The 25,980-nt window shown below is 39.7% G+C and overlaps 1 protein-coding gene across 1 annotated transcript in view; it reads left to right on the top strand.

Annotated features, from left to right (window-relative positions):
- Positions 1–516: 516 nt before the first annotated feature.
- The window catches only part of ARHGEF38 (Rho guanine nucleotide exchange factor 38), a 52,174-nt gene continuing 26,710 nt past the window's right edge, over positions 517–25,980 (top strand). The window contains exons 1-3 of the mRNA XM_072118959.1: positions 517–960; positions 21,739–21,926; positions 24,326–24,449. Coding sequence (XP_071975060.1) covers positions 759–960; positions 21,739–21,926; positions 24,326–24,449 — 514 coding nt within the window. The 5' untranslated portion in view covers positions 517–758. The remainder of the gene's footprint in view (positions 961–21,738; positions 21,927–24,325; positions 24,450–25,980) is intronic.

The raw sequence follows: 25,980 nt of genomic DNA on the forward strand, positions 1-25,980 counted from the left end.
TAGCAGAGGCTCATGGCATTAGAGGCAATGCCAAGTGAGTGGGAATGAGCAATGGGAGTTTCTTCAGCATGACACTGAATGACGAGTGGGGGTTGTGGCAGGGCTTGGTTTGTTAGCTCTACTACTTAGCATGCCTTTCATCAGTTAAGGAAATTGGAGTAAGTTAATAAAGATAACGCACTCAGAACCCTGGCAAGATGTAGGCACCTGTATTACCATACAAAGTGCTGAAGAACAACTCTCATAACACCTTGGAGACCCAAATAACATACATGAATCCCTCTCCTGTGGTGTAATAAGTGTTCCCATATTAACATGCCTTCTAAAGCAGCTTCTGTGTTTGTCCTGAAAGGCTGACACAATAAAGGAAGGACAATGGAAGCAATGCATGCAGAGGTTGGACTCCCCTCGGTGCTAAAGGGGCAAGCAATGTGTAACCATCCCAGACTTCATTACCCTTGAAGGAGTTAAGGGAAGAAAGCACACACCTCTGCCTTAGGAGGTTAAGTTTTGCCAGTGTAGGAAGCAGGCAGGGCTGCTTTGCCTGCTAGTAGTGCAGTGCTCTCAGGTGACAAGCCCTCAGGTAGACTGTAAGATGACTTCATAGGGGTGGAGCTATGAGCTGTACAGGTGTCTGCTTCAGACAGGTTACTAGCACGGGTACAGCTGATCTCTGGCAGCGCTGACTCATTCCATTGCTGCACTGGGGGCTGCTAAATTACAACTGTTGCAACAGAAATTACGTTACATGTTTGACCATGGACACCAAGGACCCCAATGGGAAAGATGGTGGGGGGTTCAAGCGGAAAAACTTGACATTTCTCAAGAGCAGGCTGTATATGTTAGAGAGGAGAAAAACAGATACAATTGTGGAACATGCTTTGAATGAGGACCATGGGAACACAGGAACATTGCGCAGGAGTCAATCTGACAGAACAGAGTATAACCAGAAGCTTAAAGGTAAGAGTCACACCTTGTGCTCCCAAAAAGTTGAAGCATATGTAAATGTAGATGTGTAAATGTACAGCACCATGGAATTAATGATATTGATATTGAACAAATGTAATAGCATTGCATGTATACTTCTTATCCAAATGGATTTTCATACAGGCCTAAGTACAGAATAACATTTAGGGAAATGATCAGCTGTTTGTATTTGGATAGATGCTGATGTAGCTCTAAGATTGTCTTCCCGCACAAGTGTATGGTTGTTATCATTGGTTTGCAAAGTATTACAAGTACACCTTCTGCATTATCCTAAAAACCTTGTCTTAATGTAGAAATCATGTATAACAACTCTGCTCTGCTTCATTTGTAAATGCTTATATGGGAGTGTATATATGCTACTGAATGCTGTATTTAGATGTCTACAGAATATGGAGTTACATTTCTGATGTTCTTGAACTAGAAAGCAAATAGATAAAATCCATATAGATTTACTGTATTAGCTACGAAGCATCATCTTCAATGCTCATGGTTGCAGAGGGGATGAATGTGTCTGTCTGCTCTTGGTATGCACAGCAGGGGTAGCCAAACTTTTGTGTAGTGTAGACCATTGTGTCAACTTTCTCACAGTCTCTTTATTTTGTTTGAAATAATTCAAGTTTATAACCAGCTAAATTAATATTGAGTAAACTAGTCCTATTACCTTTAGTCTTCATACGGTTATGTTTAAGCCTTGTGCAAATTCTATAGATGAGAAGTATTTAGTAATAATCCCCTATCTCCAGTTCTAAACATACAATATAGTCATGCAGCACTACTATCTTATTATGCATTTAAGGTTTTGCTTTATATTTCTGTGGTATGAAAGGCAAATATTGGGTACTTACTTTGTGATCAGTTTTATTAGACAGTTTTAAAGAAACTGAGAAAATGAATATGTGGTTAAAGAATTTGTCCAATTATCCTTAGAGATCTGTCTGCTGGACCTGCTTGTGTCCATTTGCTGTTGTCAGGGGAAGCTGTCGTCACATATTCACCCTGCAGCAACTATGTGACGTAGCGTTAAAGAGTGGCCATTGCAGTCAACTAGCAACCATGTACATACCCCACTTGCTGGTAGTAAAATGGCAAATATTGTGAAGGATAAGTTTCAAACCCAACCTATAATCTTACAGTGTTTATCCAGAGGAAAGCAGCAAGTCCTTGTGTTGATGCAATAGTAAAAAATTACATAATTTTGTATTTTTATGAAGTCAGAGTAGCAACAACTGTAAGTTTACTTATGACAAATCAGCCAATGTTCCCACAGACTTTACTGGACATTAAAAAGGGTTCTCATAGCATAAATTTCGCTGGTAAATGAATGGAAGTCAGTAAAAGTGTATGCTCATTTGATAACAAATCTACAACCACATAAAAAAGAGGAATAACACACAGAAAATACACGGCCCACATAAGGTCTCAATGTATACTCACAAAATATACTCTATACTTTACTGCCCTCTTGCTCAGCTCCGTTTGACTTAGTTTACGTAGCAGCATTTCTAATGATGTATACAGTATTAGGAGAAAGGCTCATACCGAGCCAAAATGTTGCAACTTATCACTATGGAATAAAGATACCCCCTTTTCACCTTACATCTACCTGTGTTGGAGTGCTGCTTTCCTCTTTGAACATATCTTCGAGGACCTGTTTTCCTGACCCTGGTAGCTTGCACCCGCCACTTTTTTTTTTTTACAAATGTTCTGCTGAGAACGTTCCTCAAGTACTAGGGGATCTGGTTATTGAATTCAGTGTAGAAGGAGTGAGTTTCCACTATTTTGTTAGTATACATTGTGACCTTATATGTGCCCCATATTTTCTTTGTGTTGTTCCTCTTTTTTATGTGGTTTTAGATTTATTATCAAATAAACATCTACTTTTATTGACAATATATTTGTGTTCTGCCTTGAATTTCTTTTTTGGTTATATGATTTAGTGTTGAAATCCTTAGGTTTATTCTGGGTTGAGTTATATATGTTTGTTTTTGAGCATTGTTATAGGTATTGGTGAATGAATGGATTCTATAGCCCTTCTGCATTTAAAGGAAATATACCACCAGGATGAACAATTGTAAACCAAGCACACTTACATACAAGTGTGTGCCCCCTCTGTCAGGTTATGCTCTTCTTTTCGTTTCTTATGCCATGTTTTTTTTTTTTTTTTAAAGGCTTTAAGAATTATGCAAATTACCCTCTGGCTCACTTGTACAATTTTCAAAGCCTTTTTTAATAAAAAAAGCAGGGCATAAAGAGCTGATAGAAGAGCAGAACCTGACAGTGGGGGCACACACCAGTATGCCAGTGTGCTTGGTTTACAATCCTTTATCCTGGTGGTAGATGTCTTTTAAAAGCAGAGTCAACCATACCCTTGAATACAACAGGATACAAGAAGTAATCAAAAATGGCTGTTTACATTCCTTGGCATATTGTCAGCAAGACCGATTTAAATCGATTTGCCAAACTTAAGTGGATACAAATAATCGCAAGTCCTAGAAATAATCTAACATTATGATTGTTTCTGGGCATGGCGCAGAAGTCCTAAAAAATTAACCCCCCCCGAAATGTCTAATAGTTGTAGTGCCAGCTCCTCTGAACCCATACTTATCTGCAGTCCCCAATTCTTGCCCTACTTAGTGACAATCATGTGGCATGGCAACACTTGTGAGTATTTCTTCTATATCAATCTTATTATAACTTTGCTCAGGCGATGTTCGCCTTAGTGTAGTAGATCGATGAGAAGTACCAGACTTCTTGTCGTCATGTACACATCTGTACAATAGATTTACATCTGTCACAGTGACTGATTATTCTATAGGTGACAGTTTGTATTGGTTGTGATGAGTCTTATGTTTGAGATTCATTGCTCCAGGCTGTGAGCTGCATGCAGCAAAATGCAATAAACTTACAGCTCAGTAAGACACCAGCTCATACTGTGTGTCACTGCTCGGTGCATAGCTCAAGTCAAGACTCCTTTTTGCTTAGTTACAGATCTAAAGAGATGACTTCACGCATGGTGACAAGAGAGTTATTCTGATTCACTGAACAAGTTCAACAGTTGAAAAACTAAAACGTCCCCCTTCTACATAGATAAGGTTTTTGATAGATCAGGTTTCTCTTATCAATGTATAAAACAACTTGTAATTTGAGTAGTGACCTTTAATCCTTTCAGGACTCAGCCCCCTTTTTTTTTTTTTTTCAATTCAGTTTTTTATTCCCCTCATTACTAAAGCTATAACTTTTTTATTTTTCCGTTAACAGAGAAGTATACATTTTAGGAGACTCTATAATGACACCAGAACTGTATTTCTAGGTGCAGCTGTTCAGAAAATATAGGAGTTGTAACAAGCATGGGCGTAACAAGACTCTTCTGGGCCCTGGTGCGAACATTGGATGGAGGCTCCCATATAGCTAAACTCTCACTGCTACCCCTCTCCTTCACATTACATTTGAGAATACACATAAATGCTACACAGAATTATACTCATAGAACCAGACTCCTTACACCTTATATGTAGTGTCCAGCAACCTCCCTTATTGATATACTTTCCAGCAGCTCTTATTAAAGAAATGCTCAGAGTAGCCCCTTAATGAAATGTCTGCAGAGGCCCCTATAATGAAATGCTCAAAGCAGCCCCCTTAATGAAATGTCAGCAGACAACCCCTGAATGAAATGTCAGCAGACTCTCCCTTAATGAAACAAAAACAAACTCCGTACTCACCTCACCAAGCGATCCCACGGCTTTCTCTTCTCTCTTGCAGTAGTGTAGGCAGATGCACGCCCATCGCACACTGTAAGACATGGCGGTAGTGCTGCTGATAACATGATCAGTGTGCGCAGGCACGGCACATAGACGTGCAACTGCCTGCCTGCGCCGCTATCATAATCAATTGTATTATTTTTGGGAAACCCAGTACATATCGGGGGTCATTTATCTTTAGTCAGGACATTTGTGCTTTTTTTTCTGGGTTTTGGATTTATCTTAGAGTTTGATCCTCTGCAAATCCTTCTAAAGTTTTTCTTACACCTGAAAAGGGCTGGAGTTTATTTGTGTCTTTTTGACCACGATTTGCTCCAAAATTGAAACTTTTCCATGCATCCACATCTGGATTTTAAACATCTGATGCTACCCTGAAAATTTTTTGTGTGGCTAACTTTGCTAGGTGAGTGGAAAAGTTCCAAATATAGTATCAGTATGCAGCAAATATGCGTAAAGTTGCAATTATAAGAGAAAAAAAATCTTAAGATAAATTACCCTCAACGAGTTTCTGGCTCTGTCCAGTGTGTAGTGGGCATTTTAGGGAATGTACAGTCAGCTGACTGCCCCAACCAATCTCTTATTGACAACTTATGCTATTGATAGTCCATCTTTATTAGTTAGCCTAGAAATTCCTTTACCAGCAGGAAAATGAGCTGTACTGGGATTCCTACAGAACAAAAAATGGATCTCTGGAAAATTGACATTTTAATATTGGGTTTGTTTGTATAATTGCTTTTGTATTTCTACAGTACTTATGGTAGTAATATAACTGCAGTTGTTACAGTACTTTATATCATATGTTGGATGATTAACTATGTGGGAATTTTTAGACTACATGACATGTATCTGATGAAGTCATGTATACTATCTTGTATTGTCATGAAAGGATTACTGTCCTGTGCATAAACAATGAATAAAAGGTGGCTAAACGTTTGACAAAGTTTTATGCATGTTTCATAGATCCCTCAATAGGTCCCTTTGTACAGACATACACTTTGCTATGATTTAAGGCCTTAAGGCCAAAATTGAATACATCCTTGTAGAACATGCTTCAAACCTGTTCTCTTAACATTAAACACCTACTATTTTCTGTTATTGATGCCTTTATCCACTATTTTTGCCTACATGTATATTGAGCTTTAAAACCCCAGGGCAAAATCATTATCTAAATCTTTCACCTTGTAATGAACTGAAGGTACAAGTAAATGTGATTTTCTTACACTGTATAGTAATAAAAAAAACAAACTTTCACTTGCGTAGTATCATTATAACTCTATACAGGACTAGAAGAATTAGCAGATCTAATTTGGTGTTAAATTATAATTTTATAAAATGCGTTGTTGCATATCATGGGCTAATACCTTTAAAAAATCCATACACATTAGAAAAAAGTCTGATATACCCACCAATTTCAGAAGTTGTTCTAATTGGACCAAGGATGACTGTTTTTCTAAATAGGGAGAGGGAGACAAGGTACATATCTTCTCTGGAGAGAGATCTTATGCATCACGGTGGTGGCCAAGGCGAGGTGCAGAATCGTAAGGCAGAAACATGGACAGAGAGGAGGTCAGGACAGGCAGAATGGGATCAGAGTCGGGGACGTAGCAGAAGGTGACAACAGAAATCACACAGGCAGTAGTGTACAGTTTTCTAAGAGGCATAGAGCACAAAGATCCGGCGTGGTTTGCAGGAAGAGGCCGGCTATTTATAGAAATAGGGAGGACCAGTCCCAATCAGCGGTATGCTGGCACTTTCAATTGCGATAAGCCGATCAGCATGAAACCTAGGAGGCAGGGACTCGCGTGCCGGACCATGGGAGACAATTGTTGCAGCATGGTCAGGTGAGTCAGGCTGCCACGGCCGCGCAGGAGGACAGAGAGGTGCACGGGTCGCAGGAGCACCCGTGACACTCACTTTAACAATATCAATCACAAGATTAGGTGTTTTGTGTCCCCACTGTATACATCTTGGAACAACTGGAATAACCATTCTTTAACTGTGGTAGCAGTAGTAATACCTATGTTTACCTATCATGTGGATACGTTATAAATTGTTTAATGGGGTAATCCAGACACATGTGATGAAAATCAGGTTTTAGGACTGTTAAGGATCAGGCAAGGTAAATTAAATTGCTTGATTCATCTGTTCTGAAACACAGGCGTTTTCAGCCGAGCCAATTCCATGAGTGCATGTTTAAAAGGGAGTCAGGAGAGATAGGTATCTAATGTAGAATGGGGTCTTGAGAGTTTCTGATGCACAGCACAATGTTATATTATTGATAAGAGGTAAAAGAGGTAAAAGAACAGGATGCACTATACTGAACACAACATATTTATGGCCGACAGACAATAACTTGCTGGTATATGGCCCTCTTAAAAAGATGTAGAACTGCAGTTAAGACCCTTTATGACATATAGAGATAACAGATTTGGTTAGGACAAAGGTTATATCAGCTGTCCAAGTCCAGTTTATGCTTATGAGTCATGAGGGGGAATAAAAACTGGCACATTATATGCACAATTTATTTATTTTAAGGAGCAAATGTCTCTTTGTAAAAGATACTCCATGATTTTGAATAATGCAGTAAACAACAATGAAAAGGATCATACTTTTACACAAAAGTAGGTTTTCGGAAAATTTCCCATTTATTCTAACCGCCTCTTGCCCCATTTCCTTAATCCTTTTTTATGATTTTAAGTGTCCATTAATTTTTTTTATTTACAAGATTTTATGTAATATGTGTTCTGTATAATGATGCATCTCACTAGTTTTTTGTGTGTCCAAAGTGCTTGGGAATTAATTGATTTAGCTGAGCTTAGAACAAATTAGCTTGGGAATTAGGGATTTGGTTTCCAGGTGGTTTCAAAAACAAACTCTACATTCCTCCCTGCTGATACATATGATCTGTGTTATTGCACCTGAAGATTCAAGTCAATTATGATACAATAAAGTAATGCAAAAGTAAAGCAAGAGTAAAATGTATGAGAAATATAGGTAAAATGGACCAAAGGGCAGCCAGGCAAAGAGGAATACCGTTTTCCTCTATACTTCCACTGCTATAAAATTCCCTGATTTCACGGGTGCCCCTTCGGGCCCATATTCCTGTGCCCTCAGAGCCTGTCTGGACAATCACATACCTCTCTCCTCTGTAAGATTTAAAGGGCCAGCTTGCCGATAATTGCCACTGGCTGGCCTCCTGCCCTAATAAATTCCAGCTCCTTCCTGTGTCCCCTGCCGGATCTTTGTGCTCTATGCCTCAGATAAAGCTGTATTCCTTGCCTTTTGCAATTATCCTGATTTCCCGTTGTGACCTCGATTCCGTTCCTGACTTCGCTCCTGTGCTGCCTGTCCCCGACCACGCCTCTGCCTCACGACTTTGCAATACGCATTGGCTGCCACCGTGGACAAAGTCGCGCCTGTGGATCGACCTGGTGGTACCAATCCGCTACACGGCAGGCTCTGGTGTAAACCGGGTGCCACTTACACTCCTCTTTTTTTTTGCATAATAAAACAGTAAAAAAAAATTAGGGATAGGGCCGGTTTTAGACAAAGTGGGGCGCAAAACTAAGAGTGGGGCCCGAAAATAAAACAGTCCCAGTCAGTAAGAGGCTCCTTTACCACTGAACAATAATAACACATTGTAGTTACATACAGTAGTATAGTAAGGAAATTTGTAAGATTTGTAAGGACTGTAGAAGAATTTTATATGAGATAAACAGATGATAATAGATTGATAATAGAAAATAAATGTGAAAGATTATATAAATTTATAGATACATAAATATAATTCGTTTATATATATGGCTAGCTATATGATAGAAGATAGATATTAGAGATAGATACAGTATAAGAGAGATCCAAAGAATATAGGGAAAGGGTCACTAGGACCCCATAGTAAAATTACGTATACACCAAAATACTAAATGATTTCATTATGATATACAGTTTGCCCTGCAAAAAACAAGCTACAATGGCCCTAATAACCAAGAAGTAAAAATGTTATGGTTGTTGGACTGCAGGCCTTAAGAGGTAATTAAATAGGCATTGATTATTATTCTATAATATTCTAGAGTAGAACACTTACATAGCAATGTAAGTCTTGATCTTAATGGTTTATGGTCTTATCTCCTTAATGACATGTGACGTATAGTTACGTCGCACATCAGCTGTGGATATTCGGAGAGGGTTCATGGGCATAGTGCAGCAACCACCCACCGGTAACACCTGCGATCGGTGCTAACACGGTGATAAAATGCATCTAGTTGAACGATAAAGTGAAGTACAGAAAAAAAGAGCTTTATGACTGCTGAAAAAGTAATAGCTAGTATACAAGGTCGTATTTAATATGAAATTTTTAACTGTTAATATTACTCATAATTTTGTGACTTGCATCTTTGCATTAAAAATAGCATTGATTTTCCCTTCTGAGTTGCCTTGTGCACTGACTAATAACATGCATTATGCGTGCAATCATAATGATAAGATAGTATTTTTTTCCAAATCCTAATACTTTTATCATGTGTTTTATTTTGAAATGCTACAGTATTTCTCAAAAACATTTTTTTTTTAGTGTGTGGATATATTACATGATGTTCGGAGCAGGTTGCATCACCTTCAGCTGGCTGGAGTGTTTTTGCACCTTAAATAGCAGATTTTTGCAAAAAGACTATTGATACATTGTACACAGGGCCATATTACATCTGGAGCCAATTGATGATGCAGCCTCTAGAGCCAAATGACGTGCACCAAGCTCTCTGACCCACTAAAAAATGCAGCAAAAAAAGAAGAAAAACACAACCCCAATCGAAAAATTATACACCTGCCCCATAAAGCTATGACTATGACCGCAAGTTGTTCTAAAGTAATGTTACCACAACAATTTATTTTTTGCATTTACAAACCTTTGTAACTCTCCAATAGACCATTACCCCGTACAGGCATTCCCCTACTCAAAGGGAACCTGTCACCAGGAGACCCTTTTTTACCACCCCTCAACCCCTGTCCCCATAGAGCAGTGATGGCGAACCTTTTAGAGACCGAGTGCCCAAACTACAACCAAAATCCACCTGTTTACCATGAAGTGCCAACATGGCATTTCAAGCAGTGACTTATTGCTACCTGTTCTTCGACAACATTCAATTGTATTGGCTCTCCTAAGGCCACCAATAGAGTTGAAAGAAGGTGCGCAAATTCTCTCCAGGAAGAATGGTGGATCCAGCAGGATTGTCCAAAGACAATGCAGTTCTGTCCACTGACCTTTTCACTTTTCCAGCAGTTTCAAACAGCCAATGAAATGTCGCTTTAAAATAGCGCTGAGAGCAGCATCTCTTAAGTTGCTTGGGACTGCAGGAAGATTTGGTGGATTTGGTCTTGTTTGGTGAAATTGGGACAATGACCTGAGTGCCCACAGAAAGGGCTCTGAGTGCCACCTCTGGCACCCGTGCCATAGGTTCGCCACCACTGCCATAGAGCATTGCACATACACTGGTAAACATTTTTTGTATGAAAAATCAATTTTATAGAACAAAAGATAACTTATGTATTACCTTAGAATGGCATGTGCTGTGTGACTAGTCAAGTCGTCCCATAGGCAGGGCTGAAGAGGAGCAGAACCCCCTCTCCCCCCCCCCTCTGGAAACCGCTCCTCCGTGTGATATTCAAAAGACTAATCCCGGCCGTCAATCGCATTGTGCAGCATAGTGTGGTGCATGTGCAGATGAATGCTGGGACCTTGCGGTTGGTACCACTTCATCTACGCATGTCCATGCGCACGGTACGAGAGATGCTAACCACACAAGCGCAAGAATGCCTGACGCGGTCAGTGAGAGTTCCGGGACATGGATAGGTGACAACTGCAGGGGAAGGCGAGCCATGGGGCATAAAAATAACGGAGAAGGGCTGGATTATTCTTTTGAAAAGAAGCAATTTCCCGAGGGTGGGGAGAAACTACTCCTCTACAGCCCCTCCCAGGGGGCGCCTTGACTAATCACACAGCACATGTCATTCTAAGGTAATACATAAGTTATCTTTTGTTCTGTAAAACTGATTTTTCATACAAAAATTTTTAGCAGTGTATGTGCAATACTCTATGGAGATGGGGTGGGGGGTGCTAAAAAGGGTTCTCCTGGTGACAGGTTCCCTTTAAGGACACCGTACTTACAGATGACCACTAATTACAGACAGATCTTTCTGCCCATTGTGACCTCTGGTAAGCTCTCTGGATGCTTTACTTTAGTCCCAGACTGCAATGATCAGCTGTAAGGTGTCTGTAATGAAGCTTTATTGATAATCCTTGGTCCCATTAGTGCAAAATTTTGCAAATCCATTTGTCACTGGGGCAGAAAAAAATTTTGTCTGATTGTCTGAAGTTAGAATTATAAAATATACCAGTTCTGAGTTACATACAAATTCAACTGAAGAACAAACCTAAAGAACTGATCTTGTATGTAACCCGGGGACTGCCTGTATAAATAAAAATTTAAGCCACTTCTGGATTAAAGCTATTTGCATGTTGTCTTGGTGTGAAACTGTGTTCTTTTGCTTTTGACTTAATTTAGGCCATAGGCAGATATTGGGGCACATTTTCCTACCCGTCAGCGGAGTTCCCCGAAAGTGCATTGTACCACCAGAATTGCACTCTGCCGCGATTCACTAAGATCGTGCGCCCGATATCCTGCATGTGTTGCTTCCCCGCTGAGGTCTGACAGAGTTCACCTTCTTCTTCCCGGTGCATGTAAGTGCTTTGTCTTGCGACACAATTTGAATCTTAAATCCTGAACTCAGTCCGAATCAGTCGCATAGTTTGACGGATCACCCCACGATTTCTGTCGCATGAAAGCCAGCGCAGCCAGCGCAGCCAGCGCGTGCAACACAAATCCCGAAACCGTCGGAAAAAAATCGACGAAAGTATGTCCGCGGACCCCTAGTAAATAAGCCCCATTGTATAAAGCATTAGTAAAAACTATGCTGACAAACAATCCATCTAATAGCATCCTACAGCAACTACTTGCACCAGGGCAGTAAGGATTCATCTACGTTGTCTCCATCTTTTCTCTGGACAGAATTATTGCAAGGTGACTTTGTTTTTAAATACAGTTGGTGCTGCTGCACCCCAACCATACCACCAAACCTAAGCTGAGAGTATAATCTTTTAGGTATACTTTCATTATGATTGATGTGCCAGTCCTCTCCACCTCTGAAAAATAGAACGAGACACGGGCGGCGCCCCTAGTGCAATAGGTCACTTGTAAGTAAGATGAAGTATTAGAGAGTATCTGCTCACCTGAAGACACCTTGTGTCTTATGCGTCTAGAGTAGATACTTTTTGTTCTCCGGTAGCTGTGGCTAAGGTGTGCTGCATCTTCCCGGGGTCCGGTACAGTAGTAGTGCCGGATAGGGAGTCACAGGGATGTAAAGGTTTGAAAAAAACGGGTTGGTATAAGACGCGCTGCCCCAATAGAGTTGTATCCGACATGATAATGTAGTTCAAGATATTATTTATTCAAAGGATAAAAAGGACTACGCGTTTCGGGGGTGGTCTACCCCCTTCCTCAGGTCCGTGACAAATGCTTGAGCGCCGGGGTTCAGGGTAAACACAGGACGGTGTTCCCGGTGTTTAGGGTAAACACAGGAGCGCCGGGGTTCAGGGTAAACACAGGACGGTGTTCCCGGTGTTGAAGGCTGTGTGGCTGGTTTACACAACTCTATTGGGGCAGCGCGTCTTATACCAACCCGGTTTTTTCAAACCTTTACATCCCTGTGACTCTCCACCTCTGGATTGGTTCTGACTAATTCTTCTCTGTGTCAGACACACCATATAGTGGGGCTGTATGCCAACCTTGGTCAATCAAAACAGACAAGATTCCAAGAGAATATGTGATTATTCTAAAGAGGTTGTGAATATAAATCTAGATAGATAAGGTTCCTTCCTTTTTTTTATCAAGTTATGCAGAGATTTTACTGGCATATAGTATCATATAGTCAAAAAGAAGGAAGTCCCTTGACGATTTCTCAACAGTGTGTGATGGGTGTAACCGAAGCAGTCACTTGGCCCTACACTATTATTGAGAATGTATACTCTTTTATGAAAACAGCACTTACCATTAGTGATCAACTGAATAACTCTAGAAGCAGGCTATAGTGCAGAATCATAGCTGTTTTATTAAATTGCTGATTTCTACTATATCTGTTGATGGATTGTTCCTTATACTGCATTTAAATTAAAAGGAATGGGACATAACTTCTAAACCATAAAACACCTGTGAACAGGCAGGTCACTGTTTATGGGGATCAGTTTTTTTTGTCCAATCCTATACAACCTCCCTAAGGGTATATGCACATGTCTTTCCTTAATGCAATGGAACTGGGACCCAGGGACGTACTTTAATGGACCATGGAACCGATCAGTTAAAAGTAGAGCATGTCTGTTTTTCACGGATCACTTATCTATTATAGATTATGAGGATCCATGAAAAATGGATGCTAGGCTGAAGCATGTTGACCGGAAAAAAAAAAGTTTTTCACAACCAAGTTTCGGCACATTAATTTGTAGTCTAAGGCTATATTCACACTGCCGCAAGGGGGACGTATATACGGCCGACGTATATACGGCCGATATATGTCCCCCATAAACGGCAATGGGCACACATGTGGCACCATACCGCTCCGTACCCGGGAAATAGATAGGACTTGTCCTATCTTTTCCCAAAGTTACGGCGCCGTGCGCCATATGTCCCTATGGAAAGGGGCGGGGGTGAGCAGCGCTCACCTCCTCCTCCTCTCCCGGGCGCTGCCGTCTGCCCGCCGTGCTATGGTACGGCGGGTAATGGCAGTGCGAATATAGCCTAAGTCTTCCATTCACGTGTAAGATGGATTATAAGGCCAGAGAAAACTCCTGGCAAATACAAGTGAATGATGCCTTCAAGGAGGGGGTCTATTGATCTCGCTGTTCACTAAAAATGATAGAACTATTGGTAACTATTGATAACACTTTCAGAGATGGATATTGAGATTGAACAAGCCCAATACAAATTGAAAGAGGTATCTTATGCTAAACAACTCCAAAATTTTGAGAGTCAACTGAACAAAGATTTTAACGATTGAGAAAAAGAGATACAAAATGTCTAAACAAAGAAATTTTCACGAGATGTGAATGATTTTCAACAAAAAAAACTTAATTTCTAAGTGGCAGAAACATAGGATGGATGACAATTGTTAAGGAGGACGCACTGGTTTCGGACGCCATCTTGACTACTGTCTGCCATCTTAGATGCAGCGGCCACCTTGGGGGGGTATGCTTCCCTTTTAGAAGCTATAGAGTTAAAGGTTTAATTCAGCTATTTTTCTCATTTAAACTGTTGTTTGGCTTTTCACAATATCCTTGGCATTTCTTACCGTCCTTCGGGCCTCTGTATTCTTGTTATTTATTTTGGTTATGAAGAAGCTTCTAGGAGCCATTGTGTAGATAAGCATGGCTGTAAACAAGGCCTAGTCATTTTTCCCAGAATGTGCTGGTAAAAAAACATAATGGCCAATAGAATCTAAGTGCCTTATCAACACCCCAAATGCTGATTTCTATGTGCTAAAATATAGCTGTATCTGTTTGAAATAAACAGTTTGATTTGAGTGCATCGGAAGACCGACTGTGTCTTGCATTTACTCTGTCAGCTCGCTGCCGGCAGCTATCTCATCCTCCTTCAAAGGGTTAATTAGGACTCACCTTACAAAAGTCAAGAGGGCTGTTGGGGCCCTGCATAAAATATCCCTAACACCATCTACATAGGTCTCCCGCTGTATCCTCTTTGTCCCCGATGAATGAGAGTTCTGTATCGATTAATAGGAACAGTTACACCAATCGTTATAACCCAAGACAAAACCGGAAAATGGATGCTTGACTGAGAAAATGGGGCACATTTACTTACCCGGTCCATTCGCGTTCCAGCGGCGACTTCTCTGGCAAGCGTTCGGGTCTTCCGGCGGTTCATGAAGGTCCTGCGCCCGATGTCCACCAGGTGGCGCTGCTGCGACGAAGTCCGCCGAGGTGCCCCGGAGTTCATCGTCTTCATCATGGTGCATGTGAGTATGGCCCGTGCGACCAATTTTTTTTTAAAAATGCGGCGGGTTTTCGTTTGGCCACGCCCCCCCCCCATTTCCGTCGCGTGCATGCCAGCGCCGATGCGCCACAATCCGATGGGGTGTGCCAAAATCCAGGGGCAATACAGGGAAAATCTGCGCAAATTGGAAATATTCGGGTACCACGTCGGGAAAACGCGAATCGGGCCCTTAGTAAATGACCCCCAATATGTCAATATATAGATTTTCACTTGAAGCCGATGAATCTTTACCATCATTTTTGAGGGATTCTAAATGGATGGAATACATCTGAATGGTGAATCAATCTTTGTAACGGGTGATAGATTCTTTATATACATGCATGAAACATAAAGAATCACTTCTAGTATTGCATATGTATTGCTTTAGACTTCATTGACTCTTGAACATGTATGTTTGGATTGTGTGTTCTATAGTAAGTTTATGGTTCCCGTATAATTAATAATTACAATTGTTGTTTTTGTCACACATTTTTGCTTATATATTATTGCATACCTTACTAAATAATTCACTCACATTTTATTACCTGGTATTTCAGTTTCTTCCATTAATTTATATGGCTACATATGTGGCACCTCTCTGGCTCCCTTGTCTGTTGAGGACTCGCTCAACAGGGGATGGTCCCCCATGTGCATCCACACTGCCTGTACATGGTGTAAGCTCTCCGACCACATGACCATTTTATTTTGGTGACACTATGGCACGTCTTCAGTAAGCTGGTCATATCCTCACTGATCACCTACTATCAAATGAAAAGATCATTAACAGTATGGGCCCAGAAAATCCTTTGAAAGACTATCAAAGGTAACCTGTCATCAAAAGCAACCACAATAAACCATACTCAGCATGGTGGCTTAGTGGTTAGCATTAAAGCCTTGCAGCGCTGACGACCTGGGTTCAAGTCCCAGGGTCAACATCTGCAAAGAATTTGTATGTTCTCTCCGTGTTTGCGTGGTCTCATGGTCCTTCAGTTTCCTCCCACACTCCAAAACATACTGGTAGGTTGATTAGATTGTGAGCCCCATGGGGACAGGGACTGATTTGGTAAGCTCTGTGCAGTCAATTTCACTGAACTACAATGAGGATACAGCAAATATTATTCTTACTTTTTATGTACCTATGAGGTACAGATGTCATTTCCTATTACGCTGAGAAATGATATGGTGGTTCCTGTTTGTGGTGTGTGTACCAAGGGAGGATATTTGCATCATGCTACATGAGTCCTCTTAGCAGCACACAGTAAACAGAGTTGGTGGGAAACATCTACTCTTGTTATATATCCCAATATGCCCAAACTGGCCGGGCAAGGAAGATGCCATAATCCACTAGTAGAAGCTCTGCTTGTTTGTATTACAGGACAAACAGATGGATGACATAGACAATAACACATCCTAGCAGGGCAGAAGCTGTTTACCTCAGTGTAATCTACATGTCTTTTGGTGGAGCTAATCTCATGTTACTACATTTGTTTAGGCTTTTGATGTATTTGTCTGATCAAATAGCAGATAACAGATTGCACACACAAGGCATGACATCAGTATGTTCTGCATATATAGATGCATAGATAGGAAGGTTTGTTGATGTGTTGTGGTTTTGTGTACTTTGTGTGTTGATTTACACATTCCTATTTTGAAATAAAACATTAAAGGGACTCTGTCTCCATATTTTTCCCCACTCATAGTCATGTGAAAATTAACAGAGAAGAGTCATATTTTGCCTGAGATGAGTAAAGTTTGGACGCTGCATGGAGTGTGTCACTTCAGACACCCCTAACTTCAGTTCTATAGTACCTATAAACATGCTTTTCCAGAACCATCTTTTCACACCAGGCTTGTGTTTCTGTGATCTACAAAACCAGAGATACAGGCAGTTAAAGACATAGTTGGAAATGTGAGCTGCTGATAAAGACCAATTCTCAGCTAATAAAAATTCCTGATGCTATCTAAAAGATGAGATTATCATATAATATGAGAGCATTTTGCTAAGTTCTATAGAACCAAAGAACCTAAGTTTGATTCATCTCAGGCAATAAATTACTCTCATTTTGCTCATTTTCACATGATTTTAGAGTAAAAAAGTGATATTACACTTAATAAAACTAAATTAATTATATTTCATACCGTAAATGAGGGGACTAGTAGTTGAGTGGAGTAATATCTGGTCTCTTTAATGTCTCTTTCATGTTTTATTTAATTGGTACCAAATAGGAATGTGAAAATCATTACACGTGCATATGTACACATCACACACCTCTATATCTATGCATCTGTCTATGCAGAACGTACTGCACTGGTAGTTTAATTTGCTAAAATCTGGTCCCTTTAAAACATCAGATTCCCTTTAAAGCACAGATTCAGCTTGCCTCCTGTTCCTAGTTTTAGACTTTTCTCAAATAGTCCCTCCCAGTAATACATGCTGCATGTAGGGTTTGTGTATTCAGGATGCTGCAATATTTACTTGCTCCCCTGAATGGCTAAAGCTTTGGGTATTGAGTTCTCCTAACACAGACCACACTGTTTATTTCTTTTCCTGATAAACAGTAATATTTAAGAATATGCAGTTTTCTACCTTCCTATGCACAACCTGTACTGGGTGCTCTCTGTATCCATATACAGCCTTCAGTTTCTTCATTTCTTCCTCATCTAAACTGTGAGGCAGTTTAGGGGTTTTCCAAGCTAAACATATTAATAACCTTTTCCATAAGCCATCAATATCAGATGAAGCAGGTAAAACCCAGAATCCTCAAAGATCAACCATTCTCTGCAGCTACTGAATAAAGACAGAACAAACAACTCACTTGACAGTCTAGTGATTAGACACGGTGACTACGTATGGGTTCCCATTCTTTTGGATAGGAGATAAGCTGACGTGACTGTCCAGCCACTAAACAGTCTATCAGGTGCTGCGAACAGTTGATGAGCAGGGGTGCTGGGTGATGGAACCCACTAATCTGATATTACATATTCTTAGGATAAATCATAAATATTTTTAGTTCAGAAAACCCCTTTATGTCTTGGGCGCTTCTCCTTTGACAATATTATATACCATGCAAGACATCTACCCATTCCTGCAGCTATCTCTAACACTGAGAGAAGGGTGAGGAAAAACTGAGAAAGTGATCAGTGCCAGGAGCAGAGTGGTGTGTGATCAACTATACGTTTGAAGCAACAGGATAGCAACAACATGACAACAGACTCTACAGCAACAACATAATAGGAAATCTCCACTGGGGACTATGTTGTTTGGATCTGTATGTAAGAAGTAATAATATTAACAAAATGAAAGGGGTTGTCTGAGACCTATGAAAAACAGATATGTGGCCGGGGAGGGGCTGCCTAAAAAAATAAAGTTGTACTTACCCCTGCGGTCCCTCCCGGTGGCCCGCGCTGCCGTCCTACTGCGCTCAGACCAGCTTCCGGCCAGCCAAGGTGGTCGGCCACGCCGACCGAACACCATTTGCAGCACTGTATCATGCACTAACATATGGGGACAGATGGGCGTGACCAGCCACCTCATCTGGCCCCGGAAGCTAGTCTGAGCGCAGCCCTATCCCGGACATATATCTGTTTTTCATAGGTCTCGGAGAACCCCTTTAAATTCAAAAGAGTCAACAACATTTAACTTCCTCAAGGCATAATTACTTACCACTAAGGTAAAGTGACTACAAAATTCAATGATGTGCTGTTACAATTGCTAGCTCATTTGTCTATACAGTTTAGCGCTTTCCTAAACAATGGATGAATGTGAATAATATTGAAGTATTTTTTAATGATACATTTGTACCCATTGGCTTGAACCAATGCATGTGACATCACATGCCTAGTAAGCAAAAACAGGGCTTACCGTAAGCACCAATGTTGAACTCTGATTGCTCTAGTATTGGTGAACTATCTTTAGGATAAGTCATCAATATTTTTATCCTCATTAAATTTGGCCAAAAATCATAGGACAAAGGCGACGGAGAAAACAGACAATTTACTGAAAGTTGTCTGAAGATGCAACCAGTAAGTGTATTACTCATCAGTACCTATTGTCATGTTTAATAATGAAAGAACACATCTATTAGATAAATTATTCTTAGAATTGTGATTCACATGAATTTATGAAGGAGCATTATATTAACTTTTATGCACAAATCTTGAAGAGGAAATTACATAATCACTAAATATTTGTTTCAACTTGTATGACATATCCTCATTACTAATAAGATGGTTAATGTATGTTATTAGTATGAGTCATGCCGTCGCTTCTAGAGAAACAGAAGAGATCAATAAATAGATATATGCATGAATATAAAGGAAAGGGCAACAAGAGGCAATCAAAAACTGAGCCTTTCTCAAGCCTTCCTTTATAGAATTGAGGTAGGGAAGGATATTGTCAAATCCCTCCACAAGTTTAAGATATCTGAATATCAACTGTATTAATTGGAATAGGGAGACAAAAATTACAGAAGTTCCATTCTGATGCATTCAATTGTCACAAACATGTTACATTGTATACAGGCAGTCCCTGGGAGATTTGTTCTTAAGTAGAATTTGTATGTAAGTCGAATCTGTATATTTTATAATTGTAGATCCAGACAAAAACATTTTTGGCCCCAGTGACAAATGTAGTTTAAACATTTTTTGCTGTAATGGGACCAAGGATTATCAATAAAGCTTCATTACAGACATCTTACAGCTGATTATTGCAGCCTGGGACTATAGTAAAGCATCCAGAAAGCTTCACCAAAGGTCAGAGGGGTCTGTCTGTAACTATGGGTTGTCTGTAAGTCGGGAGTCCTTAAGTAGGGGACCGCCTGTATATTCAATTGTTGGATACTGATATTATTTAATACTGTTACCATGATGAAGTTTACTAGCCAAGTAGATGTCCTCACACTACTCTTGCCGGCCTCCCTTTTCTCCTTTATGCACCATACTGCCATGTCTTCCCCAGATAAGTGACAAATCCAGTAGTTCACATAATAGATACATTTAATTTATTATGACCTGCTTTGAGAAAGCTTATTGCATCATATAAGCTTCTCTCCTATCTAAAGGTTTGATCCTCAGAGTCTGACCACTGGATTCAGACAGTTATAGAGCCATGGTCCTGTTCTCCCATGTGAACAGGTTGGAACACCCCTATTCCATTAATTCCTCATGGGATCGATGAAGATAAAGCCTTGTACTCCATGAGCTTGTTTAGTCAAGAAATTTACATAAGACATGTAATCTTTTTGTGCAAATAGGAAGTTAGCTGACTAAAAAAAATAAAGGGAGGGTTTAAATCTAATATGCTATGTAGGAAAACATGAGCTCATATCACCCCAGGACATAGTTTTCACCATTACACCTTTCACGGTTTCTGTAGTAAACACTTTCCAACGCTGAAAATAAATTTCATGCTTTACTTTACACTACAGTAACTGACTGATGCAATGACATTATTTCTTTATGACTATGTTTTTTTTAAATTAAAGATAAGGTTAAATCATTATTACAAACCCAGGATAGAACTTTATTGTACTCGGGTGTATAATTTATGTACTTAATAACCTCTTTCAATGGCTAATATGAATACATTATGTAGTATGGTGACTAAGAGTATTATGATATTTCTACATTAAGCAGAGGTATACATGTTCTCATGGACATGCAGTTCTGGCAAAAAATTGAATAAGGTTTTTCATGAAAATGCACTAAAAAGAATTTTCAATTAAACAAATATATTGAAAAGCGATCCTTCATATTAAAGTTATAAAATCCCTACTCCTGCCTGGGATTAACTGATTCTTCATTCTTAATGCTGCCTGCTGCTCTTCATTTCCTGGTCCAAATAAACACTGTAGCCAATCAGATTGTAAGTATGAACCACAACTAGGAAGTGAAGAGTGTCAGGGGAATGAGCAGCATTGGGCACTGATAGGGGTGTTTGAATTCGGCTTACTTGAAGAGTTCAGGTTTGATATAATGCATTGGAGGCAGGATATTAGCTAATTCACCAATATACATCTTTTTAAGGTTGTTCACCAGTTTCTTGAAATGTATAGTACAGCACCCTGGTTAAGAAATGTCTTTTACCCCATCAGCTGACATTTCTGTCAATAAAATGGCTGCAAAAGAGGGTCACATGATCCCTGGCCATGAGCAAGGACATTAAGATTGTAGTTATTAACATAATCATAAGAATCCTGGAAGGTATCTGTATGTCTGGTTCATAATGTGAAATATACTTCTGAACCAGGGGCCTCACTTTACATTTCAAGAAGTAGTTCAACCCCTTGAAGCTTGCTGAGGGACTATAGTAGCTAAGGGATACAATGGACTCCTGTGCCAATAATTTATGTGGGTCCCACTATTTGGTCCCCCATTCTTCAATAATTATTCATCAAACCTATGCATAGGGAAATGTTATACTCATGAGCAAACCCCTTCAATAAATAGTAGCAGTGCAGCTGAAATCTATTTGACTGAGAGCCAGCCTTTGTGATTGACCTAGGCTTAATATGTTTGTATAATAAGAAAGTTGCAAAACCTGAAAAACTTGTTTAAAGGATGTGTTATCTATTGTACCATATAAGCAGCCATTACTGGCAGCTTAAAGGCTGACTGCAACTTTCTTCAATTGCATGGATGAGAAATTAAAGGAATGTTACCAAAGAGTTTGACGTGAAAACAATGTCCATTTATTAGTGATCATTTGGTGAGAGGTTCACTAGTTCTAAGTGTGTTAGTTTAACATCTTGATGTACTTTGGTGAGCCATTCTAACCCTGAGCCCTGAACATTGCACATTTCAGGAGCCCAGATACAGGATTGTTGCCTATTGTTACCTAATTCCTGGTGTAATTGCCTCTATTTATAGACATTTACTGATATTATTTTCTATACTGTATACAGAAAAGATGGCACCTTGCATTGCAGCATCAGCTCCAGCTTCACCAATGCAAGACCCAGAGGATCTCCAGAAGAAGAAGATGGACAAAAGAGCTAAAATTATTGCTGAGCTGATACAAACAGAAAAGGATTATCTTACTGACCTGGAGCTCTGCATTAGAGAAGTTGTCCAGCCACTCAGACAACACCACGTAAGTCAGGAATAACAAGTATTCCAATATACATTTGAAAGAGAAAGTACATAAACTTTTGGAATTCCCTGGATTTATTATCACTTAAGTCAGACAAACACAATCTCTGCAAATACAATTTCCTTAATTTTCTCAATAAAATACATAACCTGTACAAGTTTTCGTCTGTTACTAGATTATTTACATGGTGCTTGTCTAGAAATGTGACTGAAATCAGACGATATTGGCAATCCATGCAAAAATCCAAGTGATTCCAAAGGATTGATGCAACTGTTAAAACTGTGACAGCACCCAAATATGTTAGTAAGTTCTTACCTATTTGTCTGCTTTTGGTTTCCATGTTCACTTGTCAGTTAGCTACAGAGAATATGAAAAGTCTACATACCAGCTGTGCCAGATTTTTGGCATATAAAAAAAAGACATGTGAAAAGTTGACTTGTTGTAAACAACTCTTCTTTATTAATTATCCAAAATATATAAATTATAAACAAACCAAACCCTTGATAAAACCACTTAAAAGTACAAAAAAGCAAACAATTGTAGGTAGGGGTAAGGTGGCCCCTCCAATTAGCTCCCACAACACCTAAGTGTGAGACTGTCCTAGGTAACAATTCACATTACAATCATGGTGAAAAATACTACAGGGGATATAAAAATGATAAAGCAGTAACAAAAAATAAGGAAAATTCACCCCAGTAACCCAGTGCAGTCTGTATACTAATAGGCCACTTCTTTAGGGGTAGAATGCTCTACTTCTACAAGTCCTGGAGTAAGAATAGATTAAGTCTGAAAGATACTGGATGCAATATTGTCTCAAAGTGCATTACGCTTGCAGACAGTCCAATCAGCTATCTATCACTATATTGATCTCCATCTAAACATATTATACAAGGGTTTTGCATCCATCGTTTTGTCTTCTGTCCGTATCTCAAAATCTAAGGCCCATTTCTCTGGACCACCACATTGAAAATCTTCCCAGGTCTGATCCACAAACAAGTGTACAGAGACATACACCTAAGCCCATCTATGTTTTGCCTAAGCACACATTATGTCTCCCAAAAGCATGTCGGAAAATGTGTTATAGATTAATGAAACCTTTCAACACAACACACCCAAATCATAATGGAAAAAAAACAGCTATTACAGCTTTATCAGAACAAGATCAAAATTGGGGAATGGTCCAGCAACAACATTCCTGAATCCAATTGAAAATCTGGAGACTGACTTTTAGAGAACGGTACACATTAGATGCCCCTTCAGTCTGACAGAATTGTTGTTCTTTTGAAACAAGAAACAGTGGGAAAAGACTGCCAAGAGTAGTTTGTGCCATGCATCTAAACAAAATGACAAAATGCTCTAATATTAAAGGGAATCTGTCAGCAATCTGTAGGCAGAGTTTGGTAGTAGCCCCGAAAAGCCGAGTAACCATAACTTTGTGTGTGTTGTTTGTAGCAACAGAACTGTGAAAAATGTATTTATGTTCAAGGATTGTAGCTGGACTTGGTGCACTCTGGTGCACTGGGTGGTTAGATCTCTTCACAGAACACAACACAACCCCTCTTTAATCGAATTATACAGTGAAATTAGCCAAAACTTCAACCATTAGCATAGAGCAGCAGCTCCACCTAAGTGGACTTTTCTTATGGTATAACCCAGTGATGGCGAACCTTTTAGAGCCTGAGTGCCCAAACTTCAACCAAAAGCCACTTATTTATTGCAAAGTGCCAGCACAGCAGTTTAAGCAATACTTTATTTCTCCTTGTTCTTTGACAACTTTGAATCGATCAGCCACCTAAAGACACCAACGCAGTTGAGTGGAGGAGGGCAAATTCACCTATCATTGTAGGAAGATTCTGTAGGAAGATTCTTTGAGTCCTGTCTGGTGAACTTCATGCTTGGGTGATGGCCTGGGTGCCCACAGAGAGTGCTGCCTCTGACACCAGTGCCATAGGTTAGCCACCACTGGTATAACCCATATAATTAATCCAGCGCAAGAAGTAAATAATTGGGTCTGACTAACAAGAAGCGCTGCTATGTGGGAGAAATGCAGAAATAACCTTATTACTTTTGTTTGAAGGATGCACAAGGACCAAAGAGTTCTGATCACCCGCATATCAGCCAGGATAGATATCAGCCAGAATATAGATTATTTCATTATTATACTCAAAATAACGGCTTCTTTGTGATGTAACCTGTCGCTTATAATATATACCTTTCCTCCATGTATGTATGACCTATTTAATCAGTTCTTTGTTCCCAGTTGTATTATGTGATCTCTTCATTAACCATATGCCCTCCACTTTTTGAGATAAATAAACTATAACACAGACTAAACATAACAAATACACAATAGGTATTATACTCTTAATAAGCCCCTTCTTTTAACCTTTCCTCCCCAGTCAGAACGCTTTGATGTGGATGCACTATTCAGTAACATTGAGTCCGTTTGCCAGATATCAGCCAAAATTGTGTCCCTTCTGGAAGAAGCAACAACAGATGTGGAGCCGGAGCTGCAAGTGATAGGTATGTACACTTTTGCTTTCCTTGCGGTATCCGATATCAGGCTGCAGCGATCTTGTGTCAGCTCCTAGTTTTCACTACACAAAGAAACTGTGTATGGTAAGACATCCTATTATGCTATAGAGGTAGAGTGTAACTGGAGTACACAATGCCATGAAATTAAGGACTTCATGTATAACAATAAGGGCTGCTTTCACATGGAAGTTTAGAAAGAGAGTATGTGGAAAAATGAAAACATATGAAAACTTCCAAAAAGAGACAATGCAATTTCTTTTTTAATTTTTCTATTATCATTGCAGAAGTTAAACAGGATAGTGTCAACACCATATCCCAGGAATAAACCTTCAAGTTGAGCCAAGAATAATATTTGTATTTGTGATTATTTTTTTAGTACATGTTCCTTATCATACTTTTTAGTCAGCATATTATATGTCTTTTAGCTAGGAGTGCACTCATGTATATGCTGTTCTATATATTACGATACTCAATGCAATATTTATGCGATTGTTGTTGCTGCTTTTATCCAAGAAATATATTAACATCTGTAATTTACAGTTGTCTGGCTACAATGAAAACTGCTGTTAATAATAGATAGATAGATAGATAGATAGATAGATACTGTAGCTATATAGATGATAGATTGATTGATTGATTGATTGATTGATAAATGATGATTAGAGATATAAAGATACACATAGAGCTGCTAAATTATATGCATACAAGTGCAAGAACATATATTGTTAGGTATATTGTTGAAGTTATCAAGCCCTGGACTCCACAGTCGTGGAGTGAAAATGTTGCAAAGTTTTTTCATCTCTTCACTAAATTCTGCACCTAGACAGCTTCCTTCGGTTGGCTGAAGAGGGCCTGATCAGCTCTCCCATGCCATGTTCAAGCTTGTAGCACCTGTAAGGCTGGGTCATGCCTTTAAGAGCTGTCACTCCTCTGCTCAGCTATCCTGTTTTAATAAAACGCTACCATCTACTGTCCACAAAGGTTGTTTGTACATGCATTTCATTCTTTTTAGTTACTAAATGGTTAACCTGTTGCTGTAACTACCTGGGGTATTGCAGGCTGTCCGATTAGCTGGCACCCAGGAATGTTGCAGATGCTGAGACCAGAGTTTATAAATGTAGACTCAGCCCTGGGTTCTGGGTCTTTCTCTAGTCTGTCTCCAAACAGAGAGACACATCACAAATTGGTGCTGTAGATGCAGAAGAGCTGACATAGCTCCGAAAGGAGAGTCATCCAGCTGATATCCAGTTCCTGTCCCTGCAACAATGGAAGATTATCTGCACTTCTGCTTGCCAACTTAGACAGCCATTTACATGCCTTCAGAGTGGAGTGTTGCACAGCCTTTTAAGGCTTCTGACCTTTTTGCACATTCTTAAAATAATGCAACTGTAAGTTTTTGCATCATATTTGTTTCCCAGCCTGTGTCCCTGGCTAAAGCCTCCCCTATATCCATCATCACTTACACCAGGAGTACCCCAGGGGGAAACTTATTACCACGCGGCCCCCCTCTTCTTTCCTC

This window comes from Engystomops pustulosus, chromosome 1 (genome assembly GCF_040894005.1).
Source record: "Engystomops pustulosus chromosome 1, aEngPut4.maternal, whole genome shotgun sequence".
In the NCBI taxonomy this organism is placed as follows: domain Eukaryota; kingdom Metazoa; phylum Chordata; class Amphibia; order Anura; family Leptodactylidae; genus Engystomops; species Engystomops pustulosus.